Source organism: Entelurus aequoreus, linkage group LG27, assembly GCF_033978785.1.
Source record: "Entelurus aequoreus isolate RoL-2023_Sb linkage group LG27, RoL_Eaeq_v1.1, whole genome shotgun sequence".
NCBI lineage: Eukaryota > Metazoa > Chordata > Actinopteri > Syngnathiformes > Syngnathidae > Entelurus > Entelurus aequoreus.
In genome coordinates, this window is record NC_084757.1 from 6,448,376 (window position 1) to 6,462,435 (window position 14,060).

General features: G+C 40.4%; 1 protein-coding gene across 1 annotated transcript; it reads left to right on the top strand.

The window, feature by feature from the left end:
- The first annotated feature begins 1,501 nt into the window (after positions 1 to 1,501).
- ndufa11 (NADH:ubiquinone oxidoreductase subunit A11) lies at positions 1,502 to 6,057 on the top strand. Its single transcript, XM_062039414.1, has 4 exons — positions 1,502 to 1,658; positions 4,264 to 4,356; positions 4,433 to 4,555; positions 5,861 to 6,057. Exons 1-4 carry the CDS (start codon positions 1,580 to 1,582, stop codon positions 5,971 to 5,973), a joined length of 408 nt encoding a protein of 135 aa, XP_061895398.1. The 5' UTR covers positions 1,502 to 1,579; the 3' UTR covers positions 5,974 to 6,057.
- Positions 6,058 to 14,060: the final 8,003 nt, after the last annotated feature.

Sequence of the window (14,060 nt, forward strand, 5' to 3'; positions counted from 1 at the left end):
CACTTTATGTTACTCTTATGTGTTCCCCCACACTTTATGTTACTCTTATATGTGTTCCCCCACACTTTATGTTACTCTTATGTGTTCCCCCACACTTTATGTTACTCTTATATGTGTTCCCCCACACTTTATGTTACTCTTATATGTGTTCCCCCACACTTTATGTTACTCTTATGTGTTCCCCCACACTTTATGTTACTCTTATATGTGTTTCCCCACACTTTATGTTACTCTTATATGTGTTCCCCCACACTTTATGTTACTCTTATATGTGTTCCCCCACACTTTATGTTACTCTTATATGTGTTCCCCCACACTTTATGTTACTCTTATGTGTTCCCCCACACTTTATGTTACTCTTTTATGTGTTCCCCTACACTTTATGTTACTCTTATGTGTTCCCCCACACTTTATGTTACTCTTATATGTGTTCCCCTACACTTTGTTACTCTTATGTGTGTTCCCCCACACTTTATGTTACTCTTATGTGTTCCCCCACACTTTATGTTACTCTTATATGTGTTACCCCACACTTTATGTTACTCTTATATGTGTTCCCCCACACTTTATGTTACTCTTATATGTCTTCCCCCACACTTTATGTTACTCTTATGTGTTCCCCCACACTTTATGTTACTCTTATATGTGTTCCCCCACACTTTATGTTACTCTTATGTGTTCCCCCACACTTTATGTTACTCTTATATGTGTTCCCCCACACTTTATGTTACTCTTATATGTGTTCCCCCACACTTTATGTTACTCTTATGTGTTCCCCCACACTTTATGTTACTCTTATGTGTTCCCCTACACTTTATGTTACTCTTATATGTGTTCCCCCACACTTTATGTTACTCTTATATGTGTTCCCCTACACTTTATGTTACTCTTATGTGTGTTCCCCCACACTTTATGTTACTCTTATGTGTTCCCCCACACTTTATGTTACTCTTATGTGTTCCCCCACACTTTATGTTACTCTTATATGTGTTCCCCCACACTTTGTTATCCTTATACAGTATGTGTTCCCCCACACTTTATGTTACTCTTATATGTGTTCACCCACACTTTATGTTACTTTTATATGTGTTCCCCCACACTTTATGTTACTTTTATGTGTTCCCCCACACTTTATGTTACTCTTATGTGTTCACCCACACTTTATGTTACTCTTATATGTGTTCACCCACACTTTATGTTACTTTTATATGTGTTCCCCCACACTTTATGTTACTCTTATATGTGTTCCTCCACACTTCCACACAGTAGCTGATATATGGCAATTAAAGTGCACAATACAATATACGCATTGCCCTATAATCTAACACATATTTGACCTTATTTCATATAAAATGATATGTTATCATTTGTATTTACTTTTTCCTCTTGTTTACTCATCAAATTGATTTATATAATTATGGTAACAAAACCAAGTCTTTCTATGCAACCATATCAAATATTTGAGCTATACACTCCTGGCCGGTAGGTGGCAGTAACGCAACCTACTGTGATGTTCTAAGCCAACGCTTGTTCTCGCGAGAATTCGTGTCGCGGCGAGATTGCCCTTGCTAAGTCGGACATGGGCTACTGGGACTCTCCGGAGGGGACAAACTGTGCGGAGAAAACATGGATAACAACCAAGCTGGCCACGGCTTTGGGTGAATATTCAACAATTTTCATAAAATCCTCGAAAAGCTCAGCGTTGATGAAAGGGCGTCGTGATCTTGCAGCTAATGCTAACGCTCTGAGCTAGGCGCTTAGCTCATTGCCACAATGACAACAAATGCTCTTCATTGTATCTAACAACATTTTTGACGGCTTTATTTCAATTAAATCTTACTATGTGTGTCATTAAGTGAAAAACACAAGACATGATGTTTTGAAAACTTTTTTTTCGCTGCAACATAACAGCAAGCTAATTACAAGCAGTGGTGTCCAAAGTAAGGCGCCGGGGGCCAATTCGGCACATTTTTATTGGCCCTCGGCATATTATAAAAAGGTAAAAATAATTCAACAAGTTTCAGATATTAGATTTAGATTTATTGGTCCCCGTTGAGGATATTAATTTTCACTGCTGTACGTTTAAACAATAGACATTACACATCATGAACAAAATAAGAAAAAGACATCATACATGACCAACACATTTACAGGCTTGTCAGACAGGTCGGCCGGGCCTGCTGTTTAGGGCAAGTCTGCGCTCGCTTCGCATTTGGTGACAAAGCCAGGTTAGTGTAAACAAAACAATGCAAAATGGCGTGTGTTACTGAATGAGATACCCAGATTGTACATGTAAATAAAGAATGTGCTATTTACAATATTAACTATGAAGGATAAAACACTGAATATTGAAAACGTATGACCGTCACACCCCCTCTCCATCCACATATCAACAAAAATGCAAGAAACACAGCGAAATATGAACCTGAAGGGTAAAAAAACCCCACCTACAATCTGATATATGTGATACATCTCTAAGCTTTAGAACTTTGTTGTAAAAATCTCTTTCCGCGTCTGTCCCTGACACCCACATTTCCAGCTCTGGAAACACTCTGTGGAAACGCTCCCCACCCACACTGCTTGGTGCCTCGTCTGAGCTGCTGTGACTTACATTACCATAGTAACTAATTAGATGGTAAATGGTAAATGGGTTATACTTGTATAGCGCTTTTCCACCTTCAAGGTACTCAAAGCGCTTTGACAGTATTTCCACATTCACACACACATTCACACACTGATGGCGGGAGCTGCCATGCAAGGCCCTAACCACCACCCATCAGGAGCAAGGGTGAAGTGTCTTGCTCAAGGACACAACGGACGTGACGAGGTTTGTAGAAGGTGGGGATTGAACCAGGAACCCTCAGGTTGCTGGCACGGCCACTGTTCCTACTTCGCCACGCCGATTATGCATAGTAACTAATTAGATGACCATAGTAACTAATTAGATGACCATAGTAACTAGGTGACCATAATAACTAATTAGATGAGCATAGTAACTAGTATATGATGCAGATTCCAAGCATTGAAAGACTTAGTATAGTTGAAGACTTACGGTCATTAGAAAAGATGAGTGCACATCATAATGGCAGCTACACTTTACATCTTAAACATCTAAAAAAAATATTTGGGAATGTCCGGCGGGCCAGATTGAAAAGCTTAAAGGACCGCATGTGGCCCCCGGGCCTTAATTTGCCCAGGTCTGTATTATACTGTAGTGTTTGTATCGTTACTTTGCACTTTTGTTTAAGAAGGTCCTAACTTTTTAGTCAGTTAAGTAATGTACAATGCGACCTCTGCTACATATTCAATATTGAATTGCAATTGTGTGTGTCGATACCTTTTATTTAGCTATTTTATTTACTGTTATTGTTTTGTATATTTGAGCCCCTCCACCCCAAACCCCTCTTTAACATTTTTTTATTGCTTTTGATTGTAATTTTTATTGAAGTGCAATCTTTTGCTAGCAAAGTATATTTCATTGTTATTTGTTTGTGGTATTTCATTTGGAGATTTAAACATTTTAATTACAATTACAATGTTAAAATACACGAGAAATACAAGTTTAATGCATTTGAAAGGATATAAAGTACAGGCCAAACGTTTGGACACACCTTCTCATTCAATCTTTATTTTCATGACTATTTACATTGTAGATTGTCACATCAAAACTATGAATGAACACATGTGGAGTTATGTACTTAACTGATGTAAATAACTGAAATGGTTTTCACTTCACAGATGTCATAGTTTTGATGTGACAATCTACAATGTAAATAGTCATGAAAATAAAGAAAACGCATTGAATGAGAAGGTGTGGCCTGTATTGTATATGCATTATTATTATGTATTATCATTACATCAATGGTTCATTTGGTCTCATGATAATAATGGCAATAATAATTTATTCGTAGGTCAATATATCATCAAGCAAAATGTGTTATCGGTCCAGGCCTACCTGTTTTGACCAATCAGAGAACGTATGGCTAGAAAATCTCTTAAACGATTGGTCAAAAGCCTCTCCCGTGACGACACGGTGCCATGTTTGGGACCAACTCCAAGTAGAGACTGAATACCTAAGCGTTTTAGTGATGTGTGTTTGTTATTAGCTCAGGTGGTTTCATCCAACAGCCAAGTTCAGATGCACAGCGACTTTGATGTTTGTTGCCATCATTGCTTATGCAAACACGATGTAAGGTATCAGTATTCATGAACACATTATTCCACTGCTGCAGGCTTAGCTGTGTTGATGTTTTGTGTTGTCAGGCCTGGTGGGTACGGCGTATCACATGGTGGCTTACGAGCCTGAAACGGCAATGGAGGGTCTACAACGGGCGGGCAACAACACGGTCACAATGGGTAAGTTACCATGGATACGTCCTCTGGTGGTCACGTAACGTCTAAACGCACTCATTGAGGATGTCGTCGTTTCCAGCCACTATGGGCGCCATCTTCGGCATGGTAACGTGTCTCAGTGCGCAGGCTCGCGAGTCTCCGGACGACCCGGTGAACTACTTTGTAGGGGGCTGCGCTTCTGGAATCTTCCTGGGAGCTAAGAGTAAGTAGCAGCAAAATGAGTTTTGTTTGCTTGTCAAGTGGACTAGTGACTTGCCCCAGGCCAAATTGGGGTCCCAAGCAGAATCTTGTTTGGAGGAAACCCCCCTGATCAAAAAAATTCCACACTTTTACTGTAAATTTCAGTATATAAACCGCTACTTTTATCCCCATGCTTTGAACCCTGCGGTTTACAAAACAGTGTGGCTATCTTTTTGATTTTTTGCTAGTGGCCGTAATGATTTGTGTTCAATAGTTTTCATTAAACCCAAGCAGACACTAAAATGGTATGTTATCGTTTGTGCTATGGCGCCATCATTTGGACGTGTTCGCTCAATGCAGATGTTAAAAGTTGAAAATGTAAAACCTTCCAAAGAATTTTTGATTCTTCATTCGTCACTCCAAAGCAATGTTTGCAATTTTTACAATATAACTAAAACAATTCATACTTATGAGATAGGCTCCAGCAACCCCCCCGTGACCCCAAAAGGGACAAGCGGTAGAAAATGGATGGATGGGGAAACCGTCCCATGTATGATGTCTGTGGGCGTGATTTCATGCGTAATTTGTACGTGCTATCGTAATGTCATCAAGCTAGCGTTCTTAGCATTAGCAAATATGCTAACACATTTACAAGTGTCTCTGTTAGTATTAACTTAGTCGCATTCTTTTTGTATTGTTTAGGTTTCACAAATTCCTCCATAAATTCACCAAAACGTCTCCGTGGACTTAATGAGTCTGGTTAGCTGATTGGAGAGCTAGCTTTCGCAGCTAGTGAGTTCATGACGATGACTTTTGTTTTGTTTGATCACGGTTTTACTGCCGAGTATACACCCTTTGTAAACAATTAATTGAGGTATGTAAATGTTGTTTCTGTGTAATTAACTCATTCCACAACATATATATCTGAGGCTTATAGTCCGCTGTGGCGAATATATGAGAATGTTTTTTTCCTTTGAAAATTTAGTGGGTGCGCTCTATAGTCCGGAAAATACTGTGCTTTTTTTAATCAAACAAATTAATGGGGGGGGGGGACCTTTTACTGGCACTTCTTCACTCAAAACGGGCGTTCACAGTGACATCATGACCACACCCCTGAGCACACCGTGTCTCATTAAGTTACATCCTGTTTATTTAGCTCCTTTGCAAATGCATCTTGATAGCATCATTAATTACGTGTAATGTGTGTGTGTGTGTGTGTGTGTGTGTGTGTGTGTGTGTGTGTGTGTGTGTGTGTGTGTGTGTGTGTGTGTGTGTGTGTGTGTGTGTGTGTGTGTGTGTGTGTGTGTGTGTGTGTGTGTGTGTGCAGCCCACAATGCCATGACTGGCACGACGGCGTGTTTGGCTCTGGGAACGCTGGCCTACTTTTCCAAAGAGGCCAAAAAGGAAAACTGGGCTTTTCTCAGGTCCCCCAAATTTTGAAGAAGATATGTGCACATGTAACTTGATGTTGTGAATAAAGAGTCTGACTAATAAAGTTCTTTACGAGAAATAAATCTGCTGACATGGCGCTTCTTGCAAGTTTGCGCCGACGACTCGACACTCCCGGCGTGTGCTGCCCTCGGACAGGGTAAGTAGCAGGAAGTGATGTCATCACTGTTCAACACTTGCCTGCTGACTTGACGACACAATGACTAATTATTAATCTCGCTCGCACAAGACGGCATCGGCTGTAACTACCCTCGCTCAGATTGGAAGAACTGGAACAACATGTCTACTACGCTTCCCCAAGGTCTGTGGAAGTTCTCTTTTTTTGGGGTGGGGGTAGGGCTGCAATTAATTTGATAATCGATTAATCTGTCAATTATTACTTAGATTAATCGATTAATAATCGGATAAAAGAGACAAACTACATTTCTATCCTATCCAGTATTTTATTGAAAAAAAACCAGCATACTGGCACCATACTTAGTTTGATTATTGTTTCTCAGCTGTTTGTAAATGTTGCAGTTTATAAATAAAGGTCTATTAAAAAAATAAATTTATTTTATTTATTTATTTTTTTAATTAAAAAAAACAAAAAACTGCGCATAACATAGATCCAACGAATCGATGACTAAATTAATCGGCAACTATTTTAATAATCGATTTTAATCGATTTAATCGATTAGTTGTTGCAGCCCTAGGTGGGGGGCAGGTGATGCGCTGAGGACCATAAAAGAGGACCGTCGGTTCTGCTTGATTTTGAGCTTTGTGGTCTCAGCTGAACTAAGCTTCATTCTTGGCTTGAGAGGGTGATGATGTTCAATGTCACATTGGACCATGCATGCATGTCTGAAGAACATCTCAGGGATGTTTCATGGCAAGTGGCAATTGAAACTTTTGCATCCCTGTGTTGTGTATTCAGTCTGTCCTGTAAAATGACTTTTAAAGTGTTTTTCACAACATAAAAACTAACCTTTCACCGGCCTTTAAAACACACTCCGCCATGATAATGGTTTATGACCTATTGATTGGTGGTTATCCTCGTTGGGAAACACAGTCCGAGCTGTCTGCTTCTTTTCTTCTCATATCAGTACAATAAAGAACATCCTATGTCCTTTATTATATTATGCCCTGGGCTCACCTCCATTATGCCCACAATAGTCCAAACATATTTTGATGGTGACAAAATCAACTTCTCCCAAGTGGTGCTCAAGCACCTGCTCTTTTGCCCTGCATGGGAAAAGGTGCCCCTTGGAGGAGACTTCCATTTGATTAGCAACTTGTGAAATCCAACCCTAGTGATATTTGTTTAATTTGACATTTATTTGTCACATGTGACAATCGACATTGATGAACATACAGTACAGGCCAAAAGTTTGGACACATCTTCTAATTTTAGTGCGTTTTATTTTTTTTCATGACCATTCACCTTTAGATTGTCACTGAGGGCATCAAAACTATGACACCTGTGAAGTGAAAACCATTTCAGGTGAGCAAAGGGTGGCTATTTTGAAGAAACTAGAATATAAAAGATGTTTTCAGTTATTTCACCTTTTTTGGTTAAGAACATAACTCCACATGTGTTCATTCATAGTTTTGATGTGACAATCTACAAGGTAAATAGTCATGAAAATAAAGATTGAATGAGAAGGTGTGTCCAAACTTTTGGCCTGTACTGTATAGGTGCCAGATTGTAGCTTCCATTTGTTGTCCTCGGCAGGTTGACGGAATATACAACAAGGTCCATAAAAACATAAAAAGTTAGACAGCACCAACATACAATATAAACAGTACAATAAAAGACACACTCAGATATAATAATTGAAATAAAATAAAATGGAGACCCATACAAAACAGAAGGTTGCTGCATGACCTCAGCTCAAGACAGATAAATAAAGTCACTATATAAGGCAGATGGAGAAGTGCTAAAGTGCAAGTGTGCTAATTTATTGCATATAAGTTAAAGTGCTGGTATTATTGCACCTAGCCCTGTTGCACTACTAATTGGCTTTAACAGATGTGCTTACACCAGGCCTGGGCAATTATTTTGACTCGGGGGGCCAAATTTTGAGAAAAAAATGTGTCTGGGGGCCGGTATATCTATTGTTAAGAACACTAATACAAAACCTCACAATAATGTCTGATTCAATGCTAAACACGTTATGACAGACGGCCTTAAAACGTTTTTTTTACATTCTTCATTTACATTTTTCTATGAAGGGTAAAACACTGAATATTGACAACATATGAACGTCACACCCCCTCTCCATCCACATATTTTACAATCAAGCAAAACTCAACAAAAATGCAACAAATAAAGTGCAATATGAACGTGAAGGGTAAAAAAAAAACACCTACGATCTGATATATGTGATATATCACTAAGCTTTAGAACTTTGTTGTAAAAATCTTCTTCCGCGTCTGTCCCTGACACCCACATTTCACACTCTGTGGAAACACTCCCCACCCACACTGCTCGGTGCCTCGTCTGAGCTGCTGTGACTTACATTACCATAGTAACTGATTAGATGAACATAGTAACTCATTAGATGACCATAGTCACTTGTATATCATGCAAAAGTGCAGATTCCAAGCATGTAAATATTTAGTATAGTTGAAGACTTCCGGTCATTAGAAAACATCACTGCACATCATAATGGCAGCTACACTTTACATCTTAAACATCTAACAGGCCGCATGTGGCCCCTGGGCCTTAATTTGCCCAGGTCTGGCTTACACAGAAAATTGCACACACAAGTTTACTTATACCTGTATAGCCCTTAATCACAAATGTCTCAAAGGGCTGCACAAGCCACAACGACCTCCTGGGCTCAGATCCCACATCAGGGCAAGAAGAAACTCAACCCAATGGGAACAATGAGAAACCTCGGAAGGGACCACAAATGTGGGGACCCCCCTTGGGTGACCGGTGCAATGGATGCCAAGTGGGTACAGTTAATAATGTGAGAGTCCAGTTCATTCATAGTGGGGCCAGCAGGGGATCCTCTTGCGTAAACATGTCGGGCCACAGAGACGTCACCAACCGATGCAAAAAGGAGTGGTGACCCCAGGTCCAGACTTCATGTGAGAGTCCAGTCCATTTGGGAGGCCAGCAGGAGATCATCTTGAACGGAGACAAGTCAGCAGCGCAGAGACGTCATTGACTGATGCACAGAGGAGTGGTCCATCCTGGTTCCTGACTTGGAACAGCTAGCGATTCATCCGTGGTCACCTGATAACCTCTCCATGCAGGGGAGGGGGGGCATATTATAATTTTTTTTTTTTTTTAAAGATATACAATCGTGTGCTTACGGACTGTATCCCTGCAGACTGTATTGCTCTATATTGATATATAATGTATATATTGTGTTTTTTATGTTGATTTAATAAAAAAATTTTTATTTTATTTTATTATTTTTTTAAATTTCTTGTGCGGCCCGGTACCAATCAGTCCGCGGCCCGGTGGTTGGGGACCACTGACGACAACAACAAACCCACGAGGAAAAGTTTGAACATAGCAAGCAACAGTAGCGGTGAGTTGAATGAACAGGATACCGCTACACCACAACTGATGGACGGGAATACTTTAAGGGGGAAGAAGAACAGAAAGTTTGACTTCAAGTTCAAGCTAGCGCTTGTGAAGTATGCAGAGCAGAATTCTGGTTTGGCAGTGGCCAGGCAGTTTAATGTTGACCCAAAACGTGTAGGAGAATGGAAACAAAAAAAGGGACAACTACTATCTCAGTCGGCAATCGATGGAAAACGGGCTCGCTTATCTGGTGGAGGTATGAAGAAAGTGAGCGACGAGCTTGATGCTAATTTGTGTCAGTTGATACATCACGTATGCTGCTTTATTTAAAAGTTTTTAATTGAGAATCGTGTTGAATTGAAAAAAAAATCGATTTTGAATCGAATCGTGGGACACCCAAAGAGTCACAGCCCTAATATATATATATATATATATATATATATACATATGTATATATATACATATACACATATATATACAGTATGTATATACATACATATGTATATATATACATATATATATGTATATATATATATATATATATATATATATATATATACATATACATATATATATATATATATATATATATATATATATATATAGACATACATATATATATATATATATATAGACATACATACATATATATATATATATGTATATGTATATACATACATATGTATATACACTACCGTTGAAAAGTTTGGGGTCACCCAAACAATTTTGTGGAATAGCCTTCATTTCTAAGAACAACAATAGACTGTCGAGTTTCAGATGAAAGTTCTCTTTTTCTGGCCATTTTGAGCGTTTAATTGAGCCCACAAATGTGATGCTCCAGGAACTCAATCTGCTCAAAGGAAGGTCAGTTTTGTAGCTTCTGTAAGGAGCTAAAGTGTTTTCAGATGTGTGAACATGATTGCACAAGGGTTTTCTAATCATCAATTAGCCTTCTGAGCCAATGAGCAAACACATTGTACCATTAGAACACTGGAGTGATAGTTGCTGGAAATGGGCCTCTATACACCTATGTAGATATTGCACCAAAAAGCAGACATTTGCAGCTAGAATAGTCATTTACCACATTAGCAATGTATAGAGTGTATTTCTTTAAAGTTAAGACTAGTTTAAAGTTATCTTCATTGAAAAATACAGTGCTTTTCCTTCAAAAATAAGGACATTTCAATGTGACCCCAAACTTTTGAACGGTAGTGTATATACTGTATATATACATATACACACACACACATATATATATATATATATATATATATATATATATATATATATATATATATATATATATATATATATATATATATATATATATATATATATATATATGTGTGTGTGTGTGTGTATATATATGTGTGTATATATATATATATGTATATATATAAATATAAAAAATAATGGACCCACTAAGGGTCCATTTGTTACTTAGCTGGGGACACCCTACAACTACCCCTCAGAGTCCCCACACCTCACTGTATGTATTTATTTTAGTTTGCCTTTTCTTTGTCCCACCCCTATAATGTTGTTTATTTTCTCTACCTATTGTAAAAAATATCTACATCTTGACCAAAAAACAATGACTTGTATGTTGTAAAGAAAAAACAAATGTTTGGGGCATTTTTTTCTTGAAACACATACATGTGTCTAAATATGGCCGAGGACATGCATTATTGTGGGTTTCCTGGACGTCATCTTCATCACTAAAGGAAAAATCTAATCCGTGGGAGAGAATCCATCTGCCATTTTCAAGCATGTTTTTTTTAGAGTGGTCAGCTTACAGCGTCCCTCTGTCTCCGACTCCATCGTCGTCATGTGACATGAGTGCACGTCCGTTATGATTTTACTTCCCGGTTTTAATGACCCACTTGATCTTGCCTCTGATTGTAATGTTTCGCCCTAACCTTTGCCAATTGTGACTCATCATATGAACACCAACCTCATGGATGTTCTCCGTATGTACGGATCTTCTCATTCATCCAGGTCATTGGATTTTCTCTCTTTTTTTTGTTTGTTCTTTTTCTCTCTTTGTAGCTTGTAGCTTTGATGTAAGCTACGTGGGTCTAAAAATAGCTAAGCTACAGGATTCACTACTCGTTCAAAAAGTAGTGAAGCTACCGCCAAGCTGCTGGGAAATGTAGTTATAAAGGCCTACTGAAATGAATTTTTTAAATTTAAACGGGGATAGCAGATCCATTCTATGTGTCATACTTGATCATTTCGCGATATTGCCATATTTTTGCTGAAAGGATTTAGTAGAGAACATCGACGATAAAGTTCGCAACTTTTGCTCGCTGATAAAAAAAGCCTTGCCTGTACCGGAAGTAGCGTGACGTCACAGGTTGAAAGGCTCCTCACATTTCCCCATTGTTTACACCAGCAGCGAGAGCGATTCGGACCGAGAAAGCGACGATTACCCCGTTAATTTGAGCCAGGATGAGATGAACAGGAGAGTGAAGGACTAGAGTGCAGTGCAGGACGTATCTTTTTTCGCTCTGACCGTAACTTGGGTACAAGCTGGTTCATTGGATTCCACACTTTCTCCTTTTTCTATTGTGGATCACGGATTTGTATTTTAAACCACCTGGGATACTATGTCCTCTTGAAAATGAGAGTCGAGAACGCGAAATGGACATTCACAGTGACTTTTATCTCCACGACAATACATTGGTGAAGCACTTTAGCTACGGAGCTAACGTGATAGCATCGTGCTTAAATGCAGATAGAAACAAAAGAAATAATCCCCTGACTGGAAGGATAGACAGCAGATCAACAATACTACTATCAGGAGACCCCGAACCAAACACTGGACCTGTAAATACACGGTTAATGCTGTGCTGCCTGTCGAAGCCTAGCAATACTGTTGCTAACGACACCATTGAAGCTAACTTAGCTACGGGACCTCGTCAGAGCTATGATAAAAACATTATCTCTCCACCTACGCCAGCCCTCATCTGCTCATCAACACCCGTGCTCACCTGCGTTCCAGCGATCGACGGCGCGACGAAGGACTTCACCCGATCATCGATGCGGTCGGCGGCTAGCGTCGAATAGCGCGCCTGCTATCCTCAAAGTCCTCCTGGCTGTGTTGCTGCAGCCAGCCGCTAATACACCGATCCCACCTACAGCTTTCTTCTTTGCCGTCTCCATTGTTCATTAAACAAATTGCAAAAGCTTCACCAACACAGATGTCCAGAATACTGTGGAATTTTGCAATGAAAACAGAGCTGTTTGTATTGAGATACAATGTGTCTGAATACTTCCGTTTCAACCATTGACGTCACGGGCATACGTCATCATACATAGACGTTTTCAACCGGAAGTTTAGCGGGAAATTTAAAATGTCACTTTATAAGTTAACCCGGCCGTATTGGCATGTGTTGCAATGTTAAGATTTCAGAATCAGAATCAGAATCAGCTTTATTGTCATTACGCAGGGTAACGAGATTGAGGCCATTCCATACAGTGCGATAAAACAAATGTACACTCTATACAGAGGGTGAAATGAATATGTACATGAATATCTACATGAAACAGGGTGGTTGGTGGAATGGGTTATTGCACCGAAGAGAAGGCAGTTATGAGGGTCAATGGGGCAGTCTGTTCAGGGTGGTTATGGCCCTGGGGAAGAAGCTGTTCTTTAGCCTGTTCGTCTTGGTTTTAATGCACCTGTAGCGCTTCCCAGAGGGCAGCAGGTGGAACAGGTCAGAGCCAGGGTGGGTGCTGTCCTTGATGATGTCACTGGCTCTGTTGAGGCAGCGGGAGGTGTAGATGTCCATCAGAGAGGGGAGAGGGCGGCCGATGATCTTCTGAGCCGTCTTGACCACTCTTTGCAGCCTCTCCATGTCTGCTGCAGTGCAGCTGCCGTACCATACTGTAATACAGTAGGTCAGCAGGCTCTCGATGGACGAGCGGTAGAAGGTCAGCAGCAGGTCAGGCTTCAGGTTGTACTTCCCGAGGACTCTCAGGAAGTGTAGCCGCTGCTGAGCCTTCTTGATGATTGATGTGGTGTTGACTGTCCAGGAAAAGTCTTTAGAGATGTGGACTCCAAGGTACGTGAAGGTGTGGACCCCCTCCACACGCTCGCCGTTGATGTAGAGGGGGGCAGGGTCGGTGCTGCTCCTCCTGAAGTCGACGATGATCTCTCTGGTCTTGCTGGTGTCGAGAGCGAGGTTGTTCTCCGAAGACCAGGCCGTCAGCTTCAGGACCTCCTCCCTGTATGCAGCCTCGTCACCCCTGGAGATGAGCCCGACCACTGTGGTATCGTCAGCGAACTTGACGATAAGGTTCTCACTGTGGGCTGGACTGCAGTCATGGGTGTAGAGGCAGTAGAGGAGGGGGCTCGGCACACAGCCCTGTGGGGAGCCGATGCTCAGCGTGCGGGTGGATGAGAGGTGGGGGCCAAGTCTCACATTCTGGGGTCGGTCCGTTAGGAAGTCCCTTATCCAGGCGTTTGTGAGAGGGGGGAGGCCAAGAGTGTCCAGTTTATTGCAGAGTCTGTCCGGGATTATTGTATTGAAGGCATCATTGATATATAAACTAT